Here is a 26,935-nt window from a genome sequence, read left to right as displayed (position 1 = left end):
GAAGAAGATGCCCCGGCAACTCTTGCTGTAAAGCAACGTTTCAAGGGATCGAACTCCAAAGAAGTCATTTGGCTGCCCCAGGTACTGTCATTAGAAGAGATAAACGTGTTGGAGGCTAAGAGGAAGCGATGGTAGCGGAGACAGACCACGAGACCGATTACAATTAATGATTCCCAAAATTGTGTGCTTGTCTGTATGAGTGTATGTGATCAAATGTGTATACCTTTGATATAAATAACCTAGTCAAAATTACTGCTTGTGTGCATCTGTGTGTGTCTGTGTGTGTATGTGTGTGTGTAATGTTTTGGTTATAGTCTAAAAAATGCACTACTTTAAACCTCTTACAAAAATTGTCTTGGGTTAAATTTTCTTGGACTGCTTGCTGTTTATTCCATGATGTGAATGAGTCGGGGGCTTTGTTGACACAATAAAAACAAATTCTTTGAAACACGCAGGTATTGGAGATCCCAACAGAAATTACGAATATAATTACCAATTCGTCTTTGAATAACCCAAATTAGTAGATGCCTGTATTCCCAAAATTGTGTGCATGTCTGTGTGCATGTTTATGTGAATGTGTGTGTGAAAATGTGTTCATCACCTTTGGTAATAACCTAGTCAAAATTACTTGTTGTGCCTTTTGCAAGTTGCTGTGTGTATATGTGTGTGTGTGAATATGAATAAATGTGAAACTTTATTGATCGTTAAGACAAGCATAAAACCATCTCCCTAAAATATGATGTAGGCTACTGAGATAAACCTTTAACACACATACAATATATATTTCATTGTTGTTTTCCAAAGACCAAGAGCTTTTAATCTTGATTGGTAGGCGTGTCGTTATCACATGTATAGTCGGACCGAAGGATTGACTTCTATTACAACCCGCAATCGATAAAATAGCCAAGCAATGTTATTCAGTTTAATCATATTTTTAAAATACGGTCAGTTTACTTTGGCTAGCCAGTCCGTTTGTTACAGCCTTTTCTGCTTCTCGGGTTTGAATTCCTTGCAAAGTCTATGTACAGTTTGATATGACGGCCAATGATGAAAGCGTTTCTTCGAGTAGTGCCTCAGAAAAGAGTTTTCAGACCGACAGCGACGACGAGGCCAACCAGGCTGAAATACCTTCGAGTTCCGTGACTGTTGTTCGATTGAAACAGGGACATGGCGGAGACGATTCGCTTCCGCCGCCTTGGTGGAAAAAGCGAAGAGAACGAATTTTCCGTAAGAAAACGTTATACATGCGGTTCCCAATACTGAAATGGCTTCCCAAATACTCTGCACAAGACTTCGTAGCTGATCTTGTGGCCGGAATAACTGTTGGAGTAACAGTAATTCCACAAGGATTAGCTTACGCAACCGTGGCCGGACTTCCTCCTGAGGTATTAGCTCATCAAATGCAGTTGCTAATCAAAGCTAAAAATTTGAATTTGTTATTAGTATGGACTTTACGCTTCGTATGTGGGATGCTTTGTTTATCTCCTCTTCGGCAGTACGCCTGTTGTCACTATTGGGCCAACGGCGCTTATGTCACTTGTTACCTACGATTCCGGAGCTGCACTGTTGGGACCTGAAGCAGCTATTCTTCTAGCTTTTCTTACCGGTTGCATTGTTCTTCTCTTCGGCCTCCTCAATTTCGGCAAGGGCTCATACTCTTAACCGATAGTTCTGTTAATAATGGAAGGCTGTTTACGATTTGTAGGTTTCTTGATTGACTTTATCGCAGATCCAGTCGTGGCCGGCTTCACGAGCGCCGCCGCCTTCACGATAGCGACAACACAAATTGAAGCTCTTCTCGGCCTCAAATTTGATGAGGAAGGGTTCCTCAATACGTGGATCGCGGTGTTTGAACACATAGAAGAAACCAAAAAATGGGATGCTGTTTTGGGTCTTTCATCCATTGCTATTTTGCTTCTGTTGCGGGTAGAACATAAATATTTTTACTACTGCTTTTAAGACCAACTGGGAACTGTTTCGTCTCTGTTGTGGACGATACTTTCCGCACCTAATTCACAGCTTTAATGCAGATTCTTGATCAAGTCAAATTGGGTAAAGAAGGAGAGGAAAGCGATGGCAAAACTGGGTCAATTCGACATGTTGGCTGATTTCGGTCTCTCGTAACGCCATCGTCATCATCGCCGCTTCTATTTTGGCCTACGCTTTGACTGAACCTGGCCAAAAAAATTTTCCTTTCACTCTAACTGGTAATTCACGCACATCCCAATATATTTTTAGTTAAATGAAGTCCCTGCAAAAACAGAAAACTAAATCCATTTCGTCATTCCAGAAAAACGTTTTTAATTTTGTTAAAAGGGTGACGGCTTTTTAGTCCACATCCCAAACATTCCCATAAAATATCTAATGGTTATATGTAGGTGATATTCCTAGCGGATTCCCTCCTTTCAGAGCACCACCGTTTTCTTTCGAGGCAGATGGAAAGACATACTCTTTTCTGGACATTTGCAAAAATCTAGGTTCTTCGCTCTACATTTCTCCACTGGTCGCCGTTATTGAATCGATTGCGATTGCCAAATCCTTGTGTAAGATAAATCAAATCAGCCGCCGCCATACGGAAATGATTCGAATTATTTTATTTTCAATCCTGTCTGGATTTCATGGATGGATGTGCAAATGTATAGCCAAAGGGAGTCGCATTGATGTCAGTCAAGAGATGATTGCCATCGGGACGAGCAACATTTTAGGTTCGTTTGCCTCATCGTATCCAGTGACAGGCGCATTTTCACGCACTGTCGTCAATGCCTCCAGTGGCGTCCGGACTCCTTTTGGCGGACTCTACACTGGTACTGAAACCTTACTTCGTAATTCACGATTTTTATTTTTTAAATCTTTTGGTTTTATTCAGGTGCTCTTGTTCTTCTGGCCATTACGGTTTTGACGCCATACTTCTTCTACATTCCAAAAAGCTGTTTGGCAGCTGTCATTATATCCGCTGTTATCTTCATGGTGGAAGTCAGCTTAGTCAAGATGGTTTGGAAATCAAAGAGTTAATAAATCAATTCATTTTATTGCTATTACACGACACGCACGTTGGGCTAATTTCTGCTTCAACTGCTTGAACGCAGGAATTGATTTAGTGCCTTTTGGAGTTACGTTCGTCTTGTGCGTTTTTGTCGGTCTGTCGCAAGGCATTTTGATTGGCGCGGCCATTAATCTTGGCATGCTCTTATACAGCACGGCCCGCCCACGGATTAAAATCCATAAAGTCAAGGTAAATAGAATAAATGAAGTGAAATACTCACCCAAAAAAATTTACAGTGGGGGGGATGAAGAATTCATTTGTTTTCTTATCTGTCTGTAAATATTTGGCTTTTCAAAAAAGAACCCAACGACCGAATATCTTCTTATCGTGCCTGATCGCAGTTTAGTGTTCACCGCCATGGAATATTTCATGTCGAGCGTGCGAAAAGCTTCCGCGCTGTATCCTGGTATTATCGTCGTAATCGACATGAGCCACGTCTCTGCAGCCGATTTTACAACGGCTTATGTAAAATAATCCATCCAAATCATATAACTGTACAATGCATAATCGAACCCAAATGTCGTTTGCACAGGGCTTTGACAACATGATCAAGAGGCTGCAGAAACACGGACATAAACTTATTTTGACTCGAATCAAACCAGAAGTTTTCCTCATTTTGTCGCGGATGGGGTGTGATTTCCATATTCACAAGGAAGGAGAAGATATGGAAATCTTGCTCAAGGGAATTTCTAATCAAGATGGATGTATGTCCGTGAACCCATTGCCAAATGATGACCCTCCTGTGGCAGAGCAGACGTCGTTGCAATCAATTTCTTCGAGCGTCGAAAGAAAGAGCCAGACGGACCAAGTGACGCCTATTGCTAGAGTGGATATTAACGACGGAACGCCGTGAATTGCTCTCTAATATTTTTCGTCTTCGTCTGTCATCCGAGCCGAGCTTATCAATATTCAATTAGCATAACAAACGGGTGTGGAAATTGTGTAGAGACTGCACACGCAGTGTGAATTAGCTTATCTTGTGAGTAAATATGAAAGCGGAAAATCCACCTTTAACCTTATCTTGAAGTGGAGCACATAATGTGGAATAACAATGACGATAGCACCACATAGTAACTAGGCTACGTACATCAACCTGGACAGAATGACGTCTCTCTTGTTTTCGATAACTTCCTTGTCTTTCAAAGTTATCCCATTTGTTTTCGGTTTTCGTGTTTCCTATCTTATATATGTTCAAATTCCTCGTGACAGAAAGCATAGAACGAATAAATAAGTAAGCTAACACTATACCAGTTTACGTATTTACTGCAAGATTTTTGACTTGATGTAATATTGCGCAATCACAACAGAAGAAGAACGTCTGGGAAATGTAAAGGAAATGGCCGTAAAAGAATTATTTGCAGTATCTCAAGAAAAGCAAATGTGCCGCAGGTGGCCCTCTTTCATACTTGCCAAAACGCATGCAAAATTTCTTGGTACATTGTCAAACCAAGGTCGTTCCAAAATTTTGACGACCACCCACCATGTCGTGAGTCTAATGCACAGAGAAATGGAAATCTAGATTTTGTGTTCAGGATGAGGTAATGTGGTCCTATTGCACGAGTAATATGAGCCTAAATGGTCGCCTATATAAGACACGTGATGTAAGTTCTAGGGTGTGCTAAGTAAAACACTGTGAAGCTGAACAGGGAGATAAGAGTATGCGTCGATGCGAGCGCGGATGAGTATCTATAAAAGAACGTAGAACTCGGCAGCCTGGGTTGCTTTATACCTCTTGGGAGAAAACGCTTTCTATTTTTACGTTTGCTCTTTTTTACCAGGAATGCGTCGTTTTATTTAAAGAATAGTTACAATTTCGTCTTCCTAGAACGATTTCTCTTTTTTAGAATGCCCAAGGTTCAACGTGCTACCCACTATGAATTGATTTGATCAAGGGAATATGCTGGTTTTGGTTGGTACTTTTTGTTCAGACCCGTTGGAAAATTCGCAGTAATTACATAAGGCATTTGAAACAAAAAAAAAATTAAACGAAAGGCTTTCGTATGTTTGCACAGAACATTCTGTTTCCTGTTTCCATTTATTTTTGGGTACGCATATCTCATCCAAGCCAAAGAACTGGTAGAAACGCCCTTTTCGTCAGAAATCGCAAGACAGTCAAACGTGTACGACTGGCAACTTTGGGCAATCGCTTCGAGTTTATGAGACTGGCTGGTAATATTTCATGAATATTTCATCCATTTCGTAATTCAGCTTAACAAACGTCATTTCTAATTTACAACTTTGGTATTTGAGATCAGAACGAAATTTGAACTTTGTATCGGTTTTGTTGGTGTCGTTGGTGTAAAGCGTGTGCATGTAGACGTTTGTTTTTTTTTGCCCTTTTACCTTCGTGTCCGGAAACTTCTGGTTTGCTTTCGATAAGCAAACGTGGCAACTTAAACTAAGCCACACGTCTACTATTTGTTAACGGCTTTAGAGATTTTAAACAAATTTTATTTCTGTCAATTGTGAACCTTTTGCACAGGAAATGCTTCCATGTAATTCAATAAAATAACGAATTTATGCATCAAAGCGAGGCAATGTTGCCGCATAGTGTCAATCTATAAAATAATTAATAAAGAGTTGCTATAAATGTTGCTGAATTGTACCCTATTAGCGAAACGCACGCGGTCAAGTGATTACGTCAACGAAACATTATTTGACGTGTCGTTATCGCCTTGCCAAAGGGCCATCGGCTGAAATGCGATCAATTTATAGACATAGGGTTTACTAGTGGTAGATAAACGATAACTTAATTCCCCCAGAATTGATCTCTTTTGTTCTGTAGATGTCATTGGTTTTTCCATCGCACTCCTATCGGCAGAAAGAAGTGGGATCAGTCTTCTCTCTTAAAGCTGACCGTCTCAGTGGGCCACGACGCTCTGTCCTGTCATGGAAACGGAACGAAACGCCGACTCGAGTAAAAAAAACAACTCCGGAATATTTCAGAGAATTTGATTTTCTATTCTGATATATTTGGGTTTCGTTTTCTACAGGTAGCGACAGCGATGCGGAAAGTGAAACTCAAGAGCCGCAGACGACCATCACCGTTGTTCGTTTAAAGCCCGGACACGATGGCGGAGATGGATCGCCGGAGCAATCCTGGTGGGCAAAGCGGAAGCAACGCATTTTGCGGAAGAAAACGCTGTACATGCGCGTGCCTATTTTAAAGTGGCTACCCAAATATTCGATTCAAGATTTCGTGGCAGATCTTGTGGCTGGCATCACCGTTGGAGTGACAGTTATTCCGCAAGGATTAGCATACGCAACTGTGGCCGGTTTACCTCCTCAGGTAAATAACGGATAATTGATTTTTTAAAATAAAGGAGATGACACATTGCGCCGCACAGTTTTACTTAATCAATTGTTTTTAGTATGGATTGTACGCTGCTTATATGGGGTGCTTCGTGTACGCTCTGCTGGGCAGCACTCACGCCATTACGATCGGACCAACGGCCCTGATGGCCCTCGTTACCTACGATTCGGGCGCTACGCAAATGGGGCCTGAAGCTGCCATCCTGTTGGCCTTCATCACCGGATGCATTATTCTCCTCTTTGGTCTTCTTAATTTCGGTGATAGCCTTGTGATGTCAGACACGCCAGCTAAATTTGAAATGCGTTTTGTGTGTGTGTGTGTGTGTGGCTATTTCAACGTGATTGACAGGTTTCTTAATCGATTTTATTGCGGCTCCGGTCGTGGCCGGCTTCACGAGCGCGGCAGCCTTTACGATCGCCACGACCCAGATTGAATCTCTTCTTGGACTCAAGTTTGATGACGAAGGTTTCCTCAATACGTGGATCGCCGTATTCGAGAACATCGAAAAAACGAAAAAATGGGATGCCGTCTTGGGTTTTTCTTCCATCGCCGTTTTGCTTTTGCTTCGGGTAAACATTTAAACACTTTGACCGTTTGTTGAAAAGTTTTGAAATTCTATTATTCGTTGATGGTTAATAGATGTTAGATAAAGTTAAATTGGGTGAAGAAGGTAAGACGAATCGATGGCAAAAGTGGTTCAACGCCGGATGTTGGCTCATTTCTGTGTCGCGGAATGCTATCGTCATCATCGTCGGATCCATTGTCGCCTACAGTCTGACCGAGCCCGGAAGTTCTAGCTATCCGTTCACGCTAACCGGTACGCAAAGCTGTTGCCCGTTTCAATTTTGACGATAGAAATACTGAAAATATCTATTGATTCTTCTTTTATTAGGTTCGATCCCAAGTGGATTTCCTCCTTTCAAGCCGCCCGTCTTCTCGTTCACGAACGGCGACAAAACGTACACTTTCGTGGAAATTTGCAAGAATTTGGGATCTGCGCTCTATGTCACTCCGTTGGTTGCAGTTCTCGAATCGATCGCCATCGCTAAATCGTTCGGTATAATTATATACCGCACTCAATTTCTTGTCGGGTCTGTAATAAGGAAACAAATTCTTTAAATTTTCTAATTGACCGTTAGCCAAAGGAAAAAGAGTCGACGCCAGTCAGGAAATGATTGCTATAGGTACCAGCAATATTATGGGATCATTCGCATCATCGTTCCCAGTCACCGGATCGTTTTCCCGCACGTCCGTCAATTCAGCCAGTGGCGTGCGGACACCCTTCGGCGGTCTCTATACCGGTAATGTCTTCGTCTTAATTATTATTTTTTCCCCATTTATTCCAAGAGTATAAAAAATAATGATTTCGATTCATTTAGCGTCCCTCGTTTTGCTGGCTATCACCGTCTTGACGCCGTACTTCTTTTTCATACCGAAGAGTTGCCTGGCGGCCGTCATCATCTGTGCCGTCATTTTCATGGTGGAAGTCCATCTAGTGAAAATGGTCTGGAAATCAAAAAGTAATTAATCACTTGAAATCAATTCCGCCGTTTTCATGGGATAAACTTGATCCGATATATTGGGTGCGCGCAGGGATAGATATTGTTCCGTTCGGAGTGACGTTCGTCTTTTGCCTCTTTGTCGGACTTGAACAAGGCATTCTAATCGGCACGGCTGTTAATTTAGGAATGTTGTTGTACACCACCGCTAGGCCGCGACTACGAATTCACAAACATCAAGTAATAAAAGCCTTTTTTTTTTGTAATTTTAAAACTGAATATATATGATGTTGCGTGCAGAATCCAACGATGGAATATCTACATATCACTCCGGATCGTAGTTTGGTGTTCACAGCTATGGAATATTTCATGTCCAGCGTTCGGAAAGCTTCGGCGCTTTACCCGGGCATTATCGTGGTTATCGACATGATTCACGTCTCGGCCGCAGATTTCACGACCGCTTACGTAATGTTTCCTTGTTTAATCAAAAGTGCAACTAATTCCGCTAACCGAACTGCTTACGGGCTTTTTATGCAGGGATTTAACAACATGATTAAAAGCCTGCACAAACACGGACACAAACTCGTCTTGACGCGGACGAAACCCGAAGTTTTGCTCATCCTGTCGCGGATGGGATGCGATTTGCATGTCCACACCGATGGCACGGACATGGAAAGTTTACTGAAAGGTAAACTGCGATTGAAACTCACAGTTTCTCGAATGCGTTTAAATTTTTTTGGTGTTTGGTTCAATAGAAGTTGCGACGTCGACGTCGGTGCCATTAACGTTGTTCGACTCGTCATCTACATCGTCGTCTTCACCCACCGATAAACGGGACTCTCGAATTGAAGAGACGTCGATGAGCACCTCGGTCGAAGTAGAAAAATAAGTTTGATCAATTAAATAGATATGTATATGATTTGAGTTATAATCACATTTTATTATGAAAAAAAAAAAGAAACAGTAATCGGGTGAGGTAATACAGTAAATCGAACCAGTGATGACATAATGGGCTTTGTGTATTTGATAACGTCAGTATATGTAGACACGTTTTTTTTAATGAGATGCCCAATTAAAACTATTCGTCGTAATGGAACCTTGACATTTTGGTGTGTCGTGTTCTAGTTTAATTTTTTTTTTTTTTCTCAGTCGGGATAAATTTCTCTTCACCTTGGGACTCCATTTTCAAATTTCGAGACAGGAATTTCAGCGAATTTTCATTTCTGTTCTAGTTTTTGACATAATTCTTGCTGATTTGCATTTAGCCAAAAATTGTACAACGCCGTTAGCCTTGCTGGATGCACGTCTGTATGGCGCCGTCAGGTTGACATATTATTTCATCCCCAGCTTGTAATACAGCTGGGTCACTAGTTACTACTCGTCGGTTTCTATTCATTAAATAAAATCCAATTGTATTTAAAATGTAGTTTTGCTAAATGTTTCACATTCTCAAAAGAGCTGGTTTTCTTATATACCATACCTCAGTAATTATTTCAGTGGATGTGTCACCAATTGAATACGGCGGCGGGGGATCATCTTCACTGATGTAATACGGTGGCGGTGCACTTTCGACGTTGTGTTGTGTTGCCATAGTAACAAGAGAAGGGAACTGTTGCGTCGCCGTATCGCCATCCGGCTGATATCCAGTTTCATGGCAGCTTTCATGTGACTCAACAGCCGTTGAAGCAACGGATGGCTCCCGCAGTCGCCGCTGTTGAGCGTGTTTGGCTTTCCGACGATTCGCTTGTCTCGGGCAATGACAACAGATGTAATAAACGGAGATGCAAAGCGTGATAACGACGATTCCAGTGATGAAACCAGCCACTAAAAGGCACTCTCCTATCCACTCATCGTCTTCGTCATCCATTTTAGTAAGGTTTTTTATTTAGAATTGCTTTTGTAAGGTCTTAAATTTGAAAATGCGAAACGAACACAATGGGACGCACAATTGAACAATGCAGCTAGGAGTGGTCGTGATTTAGCTTTTATAGACTCGGCAGGAAAATGAGCGTGCTAGACACGTAAGGGCGGCGAAGGTGAACAACATTTTGAAAACCAGTTCTGCGTGGTTTCACGCATAGTCACGAAAGAAACAAAACAAACGGCGATCGTACTTAACGCATTTGTGCACAGCAGTTGGAGAATGAAATTTTCTGAACTATTGCGCTAGGAATAGATGAAGGTGATGTGCGGGGAAAAAAAAAATACGTGAATGGCGCAAGTGTGTAAATATAAAACCTTCGGTTATATTTCATGATCGTTTGACAAAATGAATCTAATCCAGCAGTTTCTTTCATACGGTTCTGTAGCTCATACGTTTTTGCATACTGTGGAAAGATGACGTCATTTTTTTAGAGGGGAGTTAAAATACATGGCGGAACTGGTTTGAAATTTGCTAGAGGTTTATTTTTTTGTGTATATTATCGTTTCTCGTCAATTAAGGTTTACGAATGAGTTCTATATTCAAGGCCAGTTTTTTTGTTTTTCAATCGTGACTCGTAACTTCTCGTTTGCGGCACATGCGTGACTCATATTGCAAAGAATTTTTTTTTTGTGGGTGGGGAGGTCACGCTCGCCCATAGGAAAATTGATTCTTATATAATCAACGTCAACTATGTGGAAGGTAGACATTCAATAAAAGACAACCGTATTATTGTTCATATCTTGAGAACGCTTCAAGGATACACACGTTACAAGAAAATGGATTGGAAAATTGCTATTTAAAAAAATCTTGATTAATACAATCTTTGGTCAAATTCATTTGGATTAGCTGCATTATTCTACACACTAAAGGCACGACACTGTCTACGATCGTGTAAAAATGGCTTAAATTTTGGCGAGGGACTCGGCAATCAATAATACATGGCCGAGATGTTCCATTTTGAGCTCAGCAGGAATTCCATCCCAATCGGGACCTTCAATCTGCCGTAGGGCATATAAAAGTGATTTGTCTGGTGTAAGCCAAATAGGCACAACAGGATTTGCAACTGCGATAATATCGATCATTCGTAATAAGGTTTCAACAATGTCTGGTATGTGCGAGCGCAATTTCTGGCTAGTCAAGGTCACTAAGCATTCCGGTAGCAACGCTGTCCAGCCTTCTGGAACACGTCCACCAAAAATATCATCTCCTTTCATACGCATCGTAATGGCTTTGAGTAAATCAAAACTATGGCGAACTTCCAGTCTCAAATGACGATTGAAGATGTCGAGGGTAGCGTTCGACACATGACGCTCAGTCAAGATTTCTGCCCTCGTCAGCTCCTGCAACACGTCGGAGACGTAGTGATTGCGCACTTTACGAATGACAAGTGGGTCAGTATTGGAATAAACATGGGTAATGGCAGACACGAGGACAGATTGAGCTTCAGCCAAGATTCGATTTTTCTCCTGTGTTTCAATAATAGAAATGTAAGAGAAATTCAAATTGTTTTTGATCAGATCGTACCAAATCGGCTAGGATGAGTTCCTGTAAATGAGGCGGAATAGACGAAGGCTGCCACTTTAGAGATCTTCTTTCGAGGACTAGCAAATAGTTACGTGATTCCGTATCGTCTTTAAAAACAAATTCAGGGATGACAGCAAGAGACACATTTTCTGCAATTGTACTGCCAGCTGATCCTAAGATGGCGGTCCTGGCAAATGATTCCGCTATTTGAAGGGTAGCTTGATCGATAAGATGATCGCGAATAAAACGATCGACTAGTTCGGCAGGTACGTGAGCGTACAACGACTCATCGAAATCGGTTAAAGCTGCAGCGCTGGAACAAGAAAGCCGGACACATCCTGGACGGCAATGAGGCTGGATGAAGCTGTTGAGCGCGATAGACGAAGCAGCTTCAGCAGCGTGATTTAGTAATTGGTAGCAGAACGTAGCCTCTGGCAGTTCACTGCCAGCACAAATCAAGATCAGAGGTGCTGTTTGTTCGAGCACCGCTTTCGGTCGGACGTTGGCATCGATCTGTTGGCATTCAAAATAATCCAGAAACGTTTTGTTTTCCGCATTCTGCAAATGACTGAACCGTTCCCACAACTGCTTGAAGCCGTCAAACAGATCCATTACATGTTCTTTCGTCTTTACGGGTCGGCCGCGGTCCAAAGTGACAGCTTTCCGGCCGACTGTTTCCACCATCTTTTCCAAACCCTGGGCAATGGACATGTCATTAGCTTCTTCCTGGGTGATCTCACCCGACATGACTGTGCGAACGAGAGCAAGAAAGCGCATAGCAGGGCCAAAATACTGCAAAGCGTCCAGTTTGTCCATGTAGTTGACGTCCAGCAACAAATTTAGGAATGGTAGTCGCAAACTGTTGTTCCTGGTCAGCTCCAGTTGTACGCATCGTCGATCGGAAAAGACTCTTCGAGCGTAGGCCCAGAATGACGTTTGGCTGTGCAATAACGATTGACGGAATGCCATCGTGGCTTCATCGGATTGCGCGACGTAATCAAGCTCTTCAGCCAGATTCGTTTGCTGAACCAACAAACTGGTGAGTCCATTTTCAAATGCTTCCCTGGCCTGCGGTTTGCTTTTAAATTTCGTAGCATTGGCGAAAAATGAAGGATCTGATGAAGCCAGTAGTTTGTGAAGCAATAAATGACCAATGCGGAACTTGTCGGTCATGGTAAGCTGCGGTCGAGAGGTCACCAGTAATTGGCAAAGAAGATCTAGATGAACGATGATGTGGTTCGATAGCAATTGCATCAATGAACCACAATTTTCAACTGGTTGGCGTTCAGTCGGTGGTAACGTTAGAAGGAGATTACAAATGTCATCTGGCTGTGTCCGTGGATTTAATGCAGCATTCATCAATGCCAATGAATTGAGCAAAAGGGCAAATCGGGTAACGACTGGAGTGCAATTTCGCACGGCAAAATTTGGCGTCACGACCGGTACTCGAGTCATGTAGATGCCACTCGGAGGTTGGAAGTCCTCGATGGTGGCGCTTCGAACTCCTGCGCGGAGTTCGTGGTTTGCACCAAGTGCGACGTGACAATTGTCGCAAACAGATTGTGCTACTGGTCGTCCGCAGTTTCCAAGACAACAAAGAGTATCACATGTACACAGGTACCAACGGTTGGCTTCCAATATAAAACTCGGTAAGTAAGGATGATTGTCCATTCCAGGCAAGAGAAACTGGGCAGCGGCAGCCAAGTTAGAACTCATCTCTTCTAACAGATGGATTCGCTTCACCACAAAAACATCATAGGCGTGATAGGCCAATCGAGCGATAAAGGGGGCCCAGACAGGTTGGAGTTCCAGTAGAACAGGATATTTTATGAAGTTGCCAGTACTGATCCCGTGCAACAGGCATTCTTGAAAGGGATTAGCTGTCACGGCCGCAGCTTGTAGAGGGAAACCCAGTGACAATGGCGACAACGTCACGATAAAATCTCTTACAACTTTGTGATGATCGAGTTCTTTGGCTATTCGCGGATCGTGGAGAATGTTGCTCAATCGAGTCGTATCTCCTTCGTCTGACGAAAAACGCAAGATGAAGAAGAGCAAAGCATCTGTGATGGATTGATCGCTTCGATTTTCTCGCCAACGAGCCCACTCTGCGATCGCATTTGCTGTTCCATTTTCATTCAGCGCAAGTCGCTGGCGGATGAGGGCAAGTTTACGGATGCGATCCATCGTCCAATCGCCCGTCATTGCTGCTTGAATCAAATCTTCTGCTGGTTCCTCTAGCGCGTTGTTGCGCACATCTTGATCTGAGCAGACGAGCAGAGCTCGCAATAAACTGTAGGCGTTAGCATTCGTATCAGGAGTTACATTGTTGCAACTGATTGATGATAAGATATCATCCATGATTGTAACGCCGGATCGAGTTGACAACACTGTGCGTACGATGACGGTCAAGAAACGCCACGAGACTCGCAGACGGCAATTGGAACTTGAAAGGAATTGCAGAAAGTCACGGATGCGATGTGGATCGTTCTTGTGCTGCTGGATAAATAGCTCAGCTACCCGTTCGAAAAGGAACATAAATGTTTGATGATCTTGGAAGAGCGATTCAATTATTTCTTTCCTTGGCGCTCGCAGATGGCCGTGAGGTTCACTTGCAATGGTGGCCAGAGAATGAGTGCAGCTTGGGCAATACCTGTTCAAATCTACTCCGTCTCTACCCTTTTTGCGTAAGACCAAACAATTGGTTGTTGGGCATTCTTCTAGGATTTCGGCAAGTTGTTTTGCAGAGCCACAAGCTGAGGTGCTTTTTAGAAAAGCGTACAAATCAGCCTGCAGCACCAATCGTCTTGTTCGAAGACAAGTAGCCACTCTCGGTCGAATGACTGAGTTCATGGCTAATTCTGTCAGGTTGTCAAACAGCTTTTCGGGTGTCGAATTCTGTAATTCCCGAAGTTTAACCTCCGATTCTGGATCAAAGAGCAATATATGTTTGGTTATTCGCAAACTGAGCCACACTTGTGGTAAGTCTTCTACGTGATGCAGTAATTCAATAAGAGCCGGACTAGTCTGTAGGAATAAAAGGAAAGTTGGGGTTAGGAACTTGCATAAAGCCTAATTAAGTACTAGAACACATACTTCTATGGATGAAACAGACTGTATAAATCTTTCATGAGACTTGAGGATCCCTGGTGAGGCCAAGGCCGTCAGCGATGAACGAGCTGCCATTTCAATGAAAGACTTCCAATTGCGAATTCGGCCAGTTGCTGTGCTCCAGAAGCCGTCGTCGTCTGACGTGTCCGGCTTGGCGAAAGAGGCAATTCTGACAACTTCAAGAGCAGCAGTCACCTTCCCTTCCCAGTGCTCCCAATCGAGGAAAAACATGGCCGGCTCGTCAAACAAGTTGTCCACGAGATAAACCATTTTCGATAGTGGCAATTTTCTCAGGCAGTGGTGTAAATGTTGCGGAATGTGAAGCAGAAACCAATCAATGAAGTATACCTACACGAGTGAAAATGATTGCAAAAATAAAATAAATGAAGATGAATGATCATTGTCTATCAACTGATGGGGTTTTTAACTTACTTGTTTGACCTCTTGGGAATCATTATTTTCATTCTTGCCCACATAGTCCAAGAGCCATTGCAATGGCCCGTTAAGACGTGGTTCAGCGCCATGATTTTTTTCAAAGGAGACAAGCAAACGTCCAAACAAACAATCGCAAACGCCGAAACCGATGGGCGTTTGGACGAACAAATCGGATGAGTTTAGCGACAGTAGCCGGTCGGGATAGTTGGCAGAGACGAATTCACACCACAGTTTGGCTGAGGAATCGTCAGCGACGCGCCAGACGTCACTGACTACCAAAAGATGAGCAAGTGGGTTGCTAATTTGATGCTTGAAAACATTCCACAGGCCTTTGGTTAGAGAAGAAGACGAATCAAAGCTGGCGTCGCTCACAGCATCGACAACATGCCAAGATATCCGACTCTCTTCCAGTTGAGCTATCAAACATTCTAGCAACAAAACAACAATGTAAAAAAAAAAAACTATTTATTGTGGATAAGAAAATGTGCAAATTATACCTTTCATCAACTCAAGAAGGATTTGGTTGTTTGGAAGTGCCAAGGCCGTTCGAACCCCAGCGTAGAATTTCCCCAAAGATGGACGTAAACTAGCTAAACTAGTCTGCAAAACTGGGCCGAGCACTTCCAGCAAAAGGGACTTGAACGATTCGATTGTCATCATCTTAATGAAATGAGACAAAGAATGGTCAGCATCTGATTGGATGAGCTGGCCTAGTGGGATCTGATGTTGATCTAATGGGCCATTAGGGACGACTTCGTCAACGAAGCAATAATCCCAGCCGTCGCCAAAAGAAAACACCCAGTGCATCTTAGAAGGACGCGGATCCACGTGAACGACGAACACGATACGGCATGAACTCTTCTCGAAACGCTGCTCTAATTCGTACTTGGCCAGCTGGAATTGCTCAATCGGTCCGGTTACGGCGTCGTACTGGACAACGAGGCAGAAATTAGGGTCGAAGAAATCGTCATCACCGACCGATTCCAGTAGTGTAAAGAGCTGCAGCTCGGAATCGACGTCAAACAGCCGGATGACCGAATGGTTGTAAACGGAAGAGTTACTCAGCGTGATTTCCAGATGGCGAAGTGAATTTGTTACGATGACCAAGCGATTCGATTTGATACTCTGAAGAGCGTCATCTATGCTCTCAAAAACGAAATGATGACGATAGTGTCTGCACAATTCCAACAATTTCGGATGGGTACAGGGATTCCTCTCCAACTTGATCATGGCCATCGGGTTGATGGCTCTCATCCAGATGGCAGTAGCACTGTGCGGGTCTTCTTCTTCATCGTGATCCAGCTCCATTGGTACGCCTCTGTTCTGCAAATGAAGAGCCAATGTGGAGAAAGACTCTTGGTGGTATCCACAAATCAACTGCTGTCTCTTAATTGCTTGCGGAACGGCCAGCCAGATAGAATGCGATTCGATGACATTGAGCCAAGCTCTTCCGGCATCATCTAGAAGATGAGATGGCCTCAGTTCATGCTTTTCAAAGCGTGACAGAATCGCTGGAGACATTAAATCTCGATTGAGCGCTACATCCGTGTCTTGTAGGGCAATGATCCGAAACGGCCCGTGCGGAAGTGCTATGGCCCGAATGGATGGTCCAAGAGCAATTTGTGTCATGGTAACCTCTCCTTGTGCCCAGTACTGTTGATTCAGCACCATGTAGAGAGATTCGAAAAGCTGATCCGCGTGGCACAGGATCAGCACACCGCCCTTCCGGATGGCTTGCTCTACTTGACGTAATTTTCTTGTGACGGCAGTCACTTGCAAATCGCCTGGGAAACAGGAACCGAAGAGAACATTCCAGCTCATGTTATCGTCTAATTTATTTTTCACGTGGAGATTCAGCAGTTGTAGGCCAATTAGGGATCGGCTGAGAATCATCAAATGCCTAGCGATATGGATGGACAGCGGATTGGAAGAATCGCGAACGTTTGAAATGATGAGATCCACTGGGTTGATTTCAGGGATGGCAGTTAAAGTTACTTGCAAATGATTTGCCATGCTTCTTCTGACCACTCGACGGGCCTTCTCGTGCGCGCCGCCAAAGTTACGAATGACCGACTGGATGAGTGAATGTTGGGAAATGCGGAAATCACGCGAGGTCTTGATCTGAACGACGGATTCAAAAACCGAGCAGACGAAGTTTTTGACGCAGAAAAAGAAATCCCTCATGGAGAAAACATGTCCACCACCAAGATCTTCTCTTTGGTCCAGCTCTTCGTACGTATTGACGATACTTTCTAGGCTTCCACTAAGGATCCGAGTCATTTGTTCGATTTCCGCTTTCTTCACGTACTTGGAAACTAAAGACTTGGTCAGCTGTTTAGCTGAAATCAATAGATCCTCTTTGTCGGCTTGGGTGCGTAAAATGAGGACGCCTCGATTCACTTGAGCAGCGTCCACTACCCAATTGCTGAGGGCCACTACCGCGTAAGGAGTTTGTCCTTTATCGCCAGAGGTCAAAACAGACTGGCGTTCCAGCTCGGCGTGCAACACTTTCATTGGTTTTTCCGGTGACATGTCGGCCAGACCTAGTTCATCCAGAACGACCATAGCTAGCATTGTCTTTGGGTCAACGCTAAGTTTCTTGGCCGATTCAAACAGGGCTTTGAATCCGGAAGAAGTTGACAGTGGAGAGCATTGAAAATACACTTCAGTGATGGCAGGCAAGTCTCCTAAGCTGTGTCGCAGTGCATGATTGCCAGGAGAAAGTACCAATTTCAAGATTTCAACCGACAAGGACTTGGACGATCCAGGCCGTCCAACGATTATGAGAAAGATTCCTAAAAATGTAAGAGAAGCAAATAAGCCTTTTTTTTCTTTTTTGAAAGAATCTTAGGATAAGCTTTTACCGTTTAGGACGCAGACATACAATGCAAAAAGATTTTCGCAAAGGGCATCGTTCAACGCAATGGCGCCAGAACCGATGGAAGCTCCGTGTGCGTTCTCGTAAAGCATTTTTGCAATGATTCGGGATACTTCGGTCATATTCTTGGACGCTGATTGATCTTTACCAAAGACCTCCTCCAAGAACATTTTTCGCAAGCGGAATCGGAACGCGTAGACCAGGTAAATGGTCAAATCGGCCGCAATTCCCGCATCGTTCCGTGACATTTGGTGGCCAGCTGGAGATAGAAAAAACCAACGGAACAGTTGAACAGCTCGAGTGGTGTCGCGCAGTGAGACGGCTGATTCCGGGTCAACACTCATCTCTCTGGCTACTCGATGGCATTTCTGGACGATGGAGATAAACCATTCGACGCCTTCGGCGCTGAACTCGGATTTCGGCAAGCCGTTTCGACAGATTTCTTCAATGTACGTGTCTTCGGCTTCGTTGCAAAGGTGGCCAAAATCGTAGACGTGTTCGTAAAAAGCGAGCGGTAAATCGTTGACGCGATACACCAAATTTTGCACGTCAGTAGTGCTTCTATTTTCTTCTGGGGCTTGGGCAAACCGGAAAGCCAACCCGACAGGCGCTTCATTGTTTTGCCGTAAGCGTCGATAAGGGTTGGCGGCAGCCATCAAATGTATGTTTTCTGGTAAAACTGTTCCGCAGAAATGGCGATCGAGCATAAGCTCTTTGAGGAAGGCGATGACGGGTGGGTCGGCCGTGTTCATTTCATCGAAAAATAGAAATACTTGAGCTTCAGGGTCCATCATGATGATCGTGATGGCCCATTCAATCAATTCTTCGACAGATCGAATCGAAGTTCCGCTGTTTACGTTGCACACTGCAAAAGTGTGGCCGAGCAGCGTCTCAATCAGAAATCGGAATAGAGCGCTTTTGCCAACGCCAGCTTCTCCAAAAGCCACGACGGGTAGGCCACAGCGAATTCGATATAAAGCAAACATCATTTTCGTGATATTATCACCGGTAAGTATATACCTAGGACAGAGAGAAATATAAATTGAAGAGTTGAATGGAAGAGTATAAAAGAAAAATAATAACAACCGACCCTTGCTCTTGTCCAATCAATTGACGTAAACGATCGCTAACTGGAACATGGCTTGGATGGCTATCCAGCTGGTAAACCTTGGCAGCGCTACTGGTGGTGCCATCTAGGAGCAATAGAGATCTCATGGCATTCAGAATGACTTCGGCGCCCGTCGGGTTCTGTATTAAATTTCTAAATCCGTGAAACTCCTGGAACAGAAGACACTGCTGCTGTAGAACGGGTAGTACGCTAGCGTGAAACATATTTTTCAATGCGTCCGCATCACGGCCCACGACATTCATCCCACTGACAGAGCCATCGTTACCGACTCCAAGCAGGAACATGGCTCTCTGACGATTGATCCAATCCATTTCATTCAATTTCTCCCCTCGATTGGCTATTGACCAGCAACGGGCAATGCTATCATTGGCTACTTTAAGTAACATATTAAAAACATTCTGTTTAAAGATTCTGGCCAAATCTTCACGCTCAAACAGATGTACGGCTGACTTGTTGAACCACATGCAATTAATCATAGCCGAGATGTGCCTAAAGAGGAAAGAGGCCATTGCGTTCAAAGCGGTAAACGTGGGAGCATCTCGATTTTCTGCGTGCTGAAAAGAGGCCACCAACAGATCGAAGGTAAGGTCTTTTGGCAGAGGGTCCGTTATAATAGACACAGGGGATGAACAAAGTTCATCCCAGGCACGTAATCCTTCCTCTCCAGCCTGTTGAATCCGCAGGAATTTACCAGCAGCAACAAGGCCATTAGAGCGGTTGAGTCTAACTGATTGTCCGAGAACCATTGGCATCACAGCTAAATCATAGCTGAAAAATGACTTGTTGCATTCGCAATCGTGGTGTTCGCCCACGTAAGCGATGACGGGGAACTCTTTCACCCCAAAGGGGGAAGCAAACTCCAAGGCGATGGTAGTCTGCGGAGAGATAATCCAAAACCCTAGTTTGGCCTTCTTTGGGTCGTACAGTGCTCCGTGGATTAGCAGCAATAGTAGCATGTCGTTGAACTCGAACGAGACGGAGTGCGCGACATCTAGGTGAAGAAATGGAACTTGTATTTCCGTCTTAGCAGGACGACTTTCGATTTTTTGGAAGTTGGTCAGCAATTCCTCCACGGTTCCGATTCTGACGGACATGCGATAATAATCTGGTTCTGGCAATTGACAGGATGCTTTTAGCAAAGCTTGCTGGCTTTTGCCGCAGCCCGGCAATTTCGAGCTGAAGAAATGGAGATTCGCTGCGTTGGGCAAAAGACTGGAAACGAAGGGGCGCAATTGTTCGGCAGTAAAATTGATTTCAAGCAGACGATCCGAATCAAGGCCGAGCCGAGCACCCAGTGATTGTGTTGCCTGGACACGTTGTTGGTGCTGTGCCAACAACAAGAGTTTTGTTCGGCGTTCTGGTGAAATTCGATCAATACCATCACGAATTTCATTAGCGCCAGCAGGCGTGAGTCTCTCGACATGAACGATCATAAACAAATCTTCCACTGCACTAGCGACAGCCCAAAGTTTCATGAATCGTTTCACTTCTGATTGTTCCGTATTGGTCGTCACGAATAGAATTCGGCTAGGTTCGATCGGCTGACGAGTCAGCGACATGTAGGCGGCCAATGAACTTCCCACTAAGAACTCAAACGTAACGTTCAAGATGACAACAGCTTTGTCGATAAAGTAAGACTGCAATTTTCCTGCATAGGAAATGAGAAAAGGCGGAAGAACAAGTTCAGGTCTTTTTTCGTGAAAAACGATTTCAAGAACTTGGTGCAAACCCCGAAGGATTGTGAAAAACTGGGCAGTTGTCAGCCAATTTCCGATACTGCCGAGGCGCGGTGCTTTGTTCGCGAGCTGATCGATTAAGGTTTCCATTTTGCATGACGCCGAAGGCAGTAGAATTCGTAAAATAAAGGAGACGCTTTCTTTTTCGTTTTGGGCAATCAAGTCGGCAAGACGAAGGAGATAACTGCGCGAAAACAGCGCCAAAATGGGCAATTCTTCAACACTTTCCCATGTTTTATTCCATTCTTCAAACTGTTCACGTAAACGACGGATTTCGCTTTCCATATCGACTAGTTCAACTACTATTTGCTTACGGAAAGTATAGGAGATGCACCCGGAAACAAAAAGACGATCAAAGATTTCCGAGAGTTGCACGATTCGGCCCACATTTCTCCTAGCGCAAGCGACCACGTCATCGATCTCGCCAGATTCGCCGGCTACAGCCATGTCTAGTAGCTGGAACGCTTGCTTCAATTCTTCCACTGTGAGCGATCCAGTTGGATGTAGGTGGATCTCCATCGAGTAGGATTCATTTGTTGGTCTGATAACAACTTGGCAGATTTTGGCCAGTTTTTCTTTGGCATCTTCAGAAGGTGAAATGATACTGGCGCGAACAGCAGCTTGAATTTCTGGCAGCATGCTGGTCAGCCATTTGCAATTGACTGGCTGGACGCGACCAGAAATACGATCAGCAAAACGTTCTTCAGAGGTGCGAACGATTTTCAGCAAGTCCTGGTACGTATTAAACTCCTTCTGAAGAAAAGGGGCAATCCGAGTTCGTAGTGTCTGAAGTTGACCTTGTACAAGACAATCACATTTCAGTTAAATTACATTAAATACAGTGACTGTCAAAATTACCGTAAGCCTCAAGTAGGCTGCCTTGTAGAATTTTGCCCATGGCTTCCATGTCATTTTCATTTTTTTCTCTCAGCCATTCGATAAGCGGAGAAGAGTCTCCTTCAGTCACGAGAGAACTTAAAAACTGCATCGCATTACGCGTGTCGGGACGTTCTGGGTCGATGTTTAGGTCTTCGTTGACTATTCGGAGAATACCGCTTTGTGTAACCTGGGCTAACGTTGTGGCATCCCAGTGTTCCAACAAGTTACTCTGAACAAAATGGTACAGATTGTTAATGGGATCTTTTTGACGAATAGTGAAGAATCGCAGGGCTGCTACGAAAGGACCTATCAGGTGCCGTATTTCTTGAAGGTTTTTGAAATTCCGATATGCCACTGAAACACCTTCGATCGGCTGACCAAGCATGTGTCCTTGTGAAAGAATGTTGGGATCGGGTTGTAGTTGAATAATGTCATCCATCACCTGAAATGACGCGTTTCCGTTTGCAACGCTACGAGCCAAATCCACCCATTCAGTGGCACATTCAGAAACGAAAACATTAAGTTCTTCCTTGCGCAGTGGATAAATTTCTACTTCCATCGAATCCATTTTATCCATAAACATGGCGCATCCTTTTATGCCTTGCCAACTCTTGACCATTGGATGCCATATTTTACTCATGAACAACGTACATTCTTTTACGTGGAACAGCCACTGGGCAGCCACTAATTGCAAGGGCACCGGCAACTGCATTGCATCTTGTAAGGTTGTTCCATTACTTGTTTCAGGATCGACTATTTTAAGGTATCCCGCTTCCCACTCTTTAGGATCGAGGACCTGAATACTTTCCGATTCATTGTCATTTTCTTGGCTATGTTCAGCATCTTCATGACTGTTTGCTTGTAAACTGGTGATAACGGTTAAGCGAGCAAACGTGCTATAGATCAAGCCATACAATTTATGGCGTCCTCTTAGTTCTTCAATCTCTTGACGAAGTTCAGCTTGTTTCCGGTCGGTAAAGCCGATACTCTTTAAATAAGCCAGTACTTGAGGATCCTGAAAAATGGTAAAACAGTACTTTTAAAATGTTTTTTAGAAATTGTGTGTCGAAACGTCTATTTATACCTGAAGGCTATCCAAATCAATCAACTGAACACGTCGACTTGAAAGTTGGCGTAGAATTTCTTCTAGAAGATCAAAATGATTCTCTAATTTTTCGACGATGAATCTAGTTTCTCCTTTGCGGAAGGGTTTCAAGGTTTTGTCTATACACGTACCGTGTTTCTTCAAAACAGAATCCAAGTTTTGGAAGAATTTTTGAGGCGATTTTCTAATGACTTGTTGAAGGTCAACGAGTTTTGCTCGTTCAAGATAGGGAATGCATTCAATCTCAGCCAATGCGAGCAAGATGAGCCTCAGTGAATGGACGTCATCAAACGAACCCAATTTCACCGACTTCTTTGCCGTTTTGAGTAACTTTGCTTTAATCAGCTGTTTGCATTCACGGAAATTGTCACAACTGTTTTCTTCTATTTTTGCAAAGTAGCAATAATCTTCTTTGCTGAACTCTGAGATTGATTCTAATTTCTTAGGGATAATTCGCTCGACAATGGGCGACACAACTGGCAACAGATAATCCGGGGTGTAATCATAAGCCAATCGTACCGCATCAGAGACATTGCGACCGCTGAAGATTGTTTTGATAGCGTTGCGGAATACAGTGGCATCGTTTTCTCCAGATTCATCCAAATCAGTTGTTTCTCCAGCCGAGATAGATTGATACAATTGTTTCAGGAAATTCGAACAGAGAATCCTTTTTGAACCGTCAATGTCGGTAGCATGCATTAAAATACGTTGCAGCAGAAAACTATTTAAATAAAGTTGGCAGTTGGCATTTTGTGCGAATGCTGGATGTAGCAGACGATACAAATCGTCAATGTCATTCCGCCGGATCAAATAGTCTACGACTCGAGTTGCATTCTCTGGGTTTTCAAGCAATACTTTCGGCATGTCCTCCAGGGTTTTTTCTATGGCTTTGGACAATTCATGATCTTTTAATCTTCTAGATACTTCCGCCATGCGATTAATGCAGAAGAAAATCCACCAGAAATCAGGTCCAGCCTGTATGGCAATGTGTCCCAGAATTCCATCAAGATCTTGACTTCTTCGATTTAAGTTGGTGAAGTTGTGCAAATAAAGCGAAAAATATTTGCTTTTAATTTTCAGAACTTCTTTTAATTTTGAAGAAAAAACATCCATCTTGCAGGCGCCTGTTACCACTAAGAATAGCTGGTCAAAATCGTTTGAAAGTTCTGTTTTCTCCAACCAAGTGTCAACAAACTGACAAAAAGCTTCGGAAGAACAACTGCCTGTAGCCCGTTGTACCTTTCGCAGACAATCGTCCAGAGTTTCAAACGCACGGTTCCAATCTATGGTGGAAGCCAAAGATAACAAGCAAGGATGATTGTATTCCTGTTGCTGTTTACATGTACTTAGAATATACCTGGTATTGCATTTTCAACTACGTGATTGAAAATTACATTGAAGAATTCAAAAGCTATTTTTCCTTTTTTCTCTGATTTGGTGTTGAAACTTTTGAAGCCTTCCAAAAATTTTGCAATCGTAGATTTCGGCTTTGATTTGAAAATGAGAAAATTCCACGAATCGGGTAGCAGTTCTTCCGTACGGTTATCCCAAAGTCCTTCTCCTTCATATTCTATGCTTTGGTCAAGGTTGCTTATATTCACTAATTTGAACTCGGAGCCAATCAGCGAGGGAGCAGGAACAACTCCCTTGAAAATCCATAAATCGTTGGCGATTTCCTTGATCCTTTCAAAGCTTCCCTGGGGAGTTTTCCATCTTCCTAAATGCTGATCTTCTCCAATTATCGCCAAATTGCTATCTTTGGCAACAGGTGCTGCTACAAATACTACAGCTGTCACTGATGGCCCCTCACTCTTAACCGAATGGTTGGCATTTATAGGTGGCATGTTCAATTCCAACTCGCCGTCTGTTTGCATGCAGTGAGAATCGGAAATGGGTGATCGTGGTTCTATTTTTACACTCAATTCTTCTTCGAACACTTTGTTAGAGGATTTTTCGGCTTGCTCCCCATACTCTTTTTGAACATTATGCTTCTCTTCACGAGTCTTAAATGCTGAGTATTCATCGGTTAAGTCAATTATTTCAATTTCTTTGGTCAGGGGAGTCGGACATCGGATTGAATCCCAATCGTTATTGCCAGATTCCTTGATACCAACAGAATAATCATTAGTGTGAGATCTCAGTTCAGTTTTAATATCAAGTTTCTTGGCCCTCTTGGCGTTTGGAGGATCACACGCGTTCCCATCATCAATCCATATGATCTCGTACTTATTCTTTGGAGTAGAAACAGAGACTTTTTGGTCATCTATCTTGTTTCCAACTTTGATGTCAAGTTTTTTACTAGCCCTTTTGAGTTTTGGAGCAGCGTACGACTCTCCATCATCAATTTCGGGAGCTTCCTGCTTGATACTTAATGACTTTTCAGTCCCGTCGGTTTTCGAACGTCCTCTGGTTCCGCCAAACATTTCTATTTAAAAAAAATAATAACAATTAAAATGCATTATCAAAAGAACAAACACGTCATCACCAATTATATCGGGAAAGAGGCTACGTGGAGTAAGTGCTACTAAACGTTAATACACTGTTTGTCACAAACAACTAAATCACAATACAGAATAACACCCTTATTTGTCCTAATACAGCTATATAATTATACTTACTATCAATCATGAAATTTTTAGAAGATTACCTTGGAATAGAGAAACATTGGCATATATTACTGTATATTAGCTGAACTTCTTCCTCGAATGGAAATAATTTTCACAAGTTCTTCAGTTAGTTTAGCCAGTGTGACCGAACCCTAAATTCAGTTACCTGCAAAACAAAATTAGACTTTACACCTACTACATAGACATGATTTTTGATATCACGATTTACTTCAACATGCTGAATGGTCAAATAATAACATTGTCTATCAGTTGTAACTGTAATCCCAGAGAAACATAGGATAAAACCTATACGATTTCTAAAAATTTAATGATTTACCTATCCATCTTTATGGGAGATTTTCACAATATTTTTCTTGATTTTCTACCTCAACGTTATCGTCCCAACATTACGATTACGAACTTGGGAATAATTTATAACTTTGGGTAAAGTTTATGCAATATTAGCTATTGTGGTTTTACGATTTGCAGGTTAAGCACTTAAGCTTAATTTTAAAGATAAAAGTGTACTTAAAGTTTAATTCTAAAGATAATAGTGCACTTAAGCTTAATTCTAAAGATAAAAGTTTGATGTCTGGAAGGGCTGCCTGTACTCTAGGGTTTGACGTCTGTAATCAAAGTATTCAGTTTACGTGAAACCGCGCCATTATGGAGCGCCATCTAGTAGTCGTGCTTTTTTGCCGTTCAGATGTCTCTGTAAACTATGATGTTATCACAGTTCAAGTTCAACGACTAAGAATTTCTTGATATCACAGTCAGTTGTTTTTGTTAGCAACAGTCCCTATGTCTACCAAAACCATTTTCTTTATTTTTAAGTTTACCAGTGATATACCGTAAAAAAGTAGACCGTCTATGATGTGACTGTCCTTCCAGAAGGTCTAGTTCACATAGTTACATCAAAACATGCACTTTCAACGTTGATCAATCTGATAATCCTCTCATGTTTGGCTTACGTCGAAGGGTGATTAGTCATATCCGCTGTTCACGTTAAAAACGTTATCACCACCCAGCACGCGAGAGTATTTGAGTAGGGGGTATTGAATTTCCCAAGATGGCGACATTGATGATACGTGAGACGTGCACGTAAATGCCACGACGCTCAGGCCAGCCAGGACGAATCGAAAAGAATACGAAACGAACGATATGGAAGGTAAATTGCATGTATCATCCAATAAAGTATTCAATATGTTTGGGCTTTTACGGGCTTTTATTCGTTCTACGATATGCATGCAGGGATCGTGCTTATCAGTTGCTTGGCGAGTAAGACACCTTGCGTAGATAGTGTTGTATTCCCTCTCTGCATAGGGAGAAGGCAGCTCTGATCAAAGAAGATTAAAAACTTACCTGTGAATTGGGACATGTTGTCGAAACGTAGCTTTTAAGTTTGATAATACAACTCAGTCAGGAAACCCGTATCTCAAAGGTCAAAATGTTAAGCAGATAATCTGTGTAAAAACAAAAAACAACAGACCTTCTATCAATTGTTGTGTCATTTAGGTTGAACAACGGCAGACTATGCAGTAGGCTACAGCAGCTCAAGAAATACGTCCGATGGGAAAATTTAGTGAATTCATCGTACTTTGTTAGCTCGGAAATAAAACATGATGGTCCACACTTCCTCGCACACTTCGCACGTGGCATATGCTGGCAGGAAGGACGTACACTATACGTAACTTGATAAGGAAATATGCTTAGTTATACGTACGTCCTTTGGAAGAAAACAGATTGAATTTCA

At 43.0% G+C, this 26,935-nt stretch overlaps 4 protein-coding genes across 5 annotated transcripts; 2 read left to right on the top strand and 2 right to left on the bottom strand.

Annotated features, from left to right (window-relative positions):
• Positions 1–940: 940 nt before the first annotated feature.
• LOC116922485 (sodium-independent sulfate anion transporter) lies at positions 941–4,288 on the top strand. Its single transcript, XM_045173698.1, is given in 11 exon segments — positions 941–1,385; positions 1,444–1,642; positions 1,706–1,926; positions 2,031–2,070; positions 2,073–2,207; positions 2,379–2,543; positions 2,643–2,804; positions 2,867–3,007; positions 3,087–3,232; positions 3,344–3,508; positions 3,576–4,288. Coding segments are annotated over 11 exon segments (2,046 nt in total). The 5' UTR covers positions 941–1,034; the 3' UTR covers positions 3,897–4,288.
• Positions 4,289–5,066: 778 nt separating this feature from the next.
• Positions 5,067–8,957, top strand: LOC116922486 (sodium-independent sulfate anion transporter). The gene is made up of 13 exons (XM_045174283.1): positions 5,067–5,212; positions 5,829–5,960; positions 6,037–6,332; positions 6,415–6,613; positions 6,705–6,925; positions 6,996–7,173; positions 7,249–7,413; positions 7,496–7,657; positions 7,736–7,876; positions 7,950–8,095; positions 8,156–8,320; positions 8,393–8,543; positions 8,611–8,957. The coding sequence occupies exons 2-13, from the start codon at positions 5,933–5,935 to the stop codon at positions 8,742–8,744; spliced, it is 1,986 nt and encodes a 661-aa protein (XP_045030218.1). The 5' UTR covers positions 5,067–5,212; positions 5,829–5,932; the 3' UTR covers positions 8,745–8,957.
• Positions 8,854–9,758, bottom strand: LOC123472554. Its single transcript, XM_045174284.1, has 2 exons — positions 9,336–9,758; positions 8,854–9,243 (listed from the first exon to the last, which is right to left on the bottom strand). Exons 1-2 carry the CDS (start codon positions 9,720–9,722, stop codon positions 9,223–9,225), a joined length of 408 nt encoding a protein of 135 aa, XP_045030219.1. The 5' UTR covers positions 9,723–9,758; the 3' UTR covers positions 8,854–9,222.
• A 732-nt stretch (positions 9,759–10,490) lies between these two features.
• LOC116922488 lies at positions 10,491–25,814 on the bottom strand. Of its 2 annotated transcripts, XM_045174282.1 has the most exons (13): positions 25,520–25,814; positions 25,412–25,458; positions 25,224–25,348; positions 23,934–25,001; positions 22,556–23,859; positions 21,451–22,486; positions 18,818–21,389; positions 17,714–18,747; positions 15,347–17,644; positions 14,847–15,277; positions 14,400–14,762; positions 11,304–14,330; positions 10,491–11,245 (listed from the first exon to the last, which is right to left on the bottom strand). In XM_045174282.1, the coding sequence occupies exons 4-13, from the start codon at positions 24,997–24,999 to the stop codon at positions 10,682–10,684; spliced, it is 13,695 nt and encodes a 4,564-aa protein (XP_045030217.1). In that variant the 5' UTR covers positions 25,000–25,001; positions 25,224–25,348; positions 25,412–25,458; positions 25,520–25,814; the 3' UTR covers positions 10,491–10,681. The 2 variants fall into 2 exon arrangements, with proteins under 2 accessions (XP_045030217.1, XP_045030216.1); XM_045174281.1 differs by lacking the exon at positions 25,412–25,458.
• Between the last annotated feature and the right edge of the window lie 1,121 nt (positions 25,815–26,935).

This window comes from Daphnia magna, linkage group LG5 (assembly GCF_020631705.1).
Source record: "Daphnia magna isolate NIES linkage group LG5, ASM2063170v1.1, whole genome shotgun sequence".
NCBI lineage: Eukaryota > Metazoa > Arthropoda > Branchiopoda > Diplostraca > Daphniidae > Daphnia > Daphnia magna.
This window is presented reverse-complemented; position numbering and strand designations above follow the sequence as displayed.

Excerpts from the sequence above, each read along its gene's own strand:
- LOC123472554 (XM_045174284.1), bottom strand. The coding sequence starts at position 9,722 with ATGGATGACGAAGACGATGAGTGGATAGGAGAGTGCCTTTTAGTGGCT. Across the intron at positions 9,244-9,335 it reads CCACTGAAATAATTACTGAG|AAACCGACGAGTAGTAACTA; the intron begins GTATGGTATATA and ends TTTAATGAATAG.
- LOC116922486 (XM_045174283.1), top strand. The coding sequence starts at position 5,933 with ATGGAAACGGAACGAAACGCCGACTCGA. Across the intron at positions 7,414-7,495 it reads CGCCATCGCTAAATCGTTCG|CCAAAGGAAAAAGAGTCGAC; the intron begins GTATAATTATAT and ends ATTGACCGTTAG. Across the intron at positions 7,658-7,735 it reads CTTCGGCGGTCTCTATACCG|CGTCCCTCGTTTTGCTGGCT; the intron begins GTAATGTCTTCG and ends CGATTCATTTAG.
- LOC116922488 (XM_045174282.1), bottom strand. The coding sequence starts at position 24,999 with ATGTTTGGCGGAACCAGAGGACGTTCGAAAACCGACGGGACTGAAAAG. Across the intron at positions 21,390-21,450 it reads CAGCCTACTTGAGGCTTACG|GTCAACTTCAGACACTACGA; the intron begins GTAATTTTGACA and ends GTCTTGTACAAG. Across the intron at positions 14,331-14,399 it reads AGTCTGTTTCATCCATAGAA|ACTAGTCCGGCTCTTATTGA; the intron begins GTATGTGTTCTA and ends TTATTCCTACAG.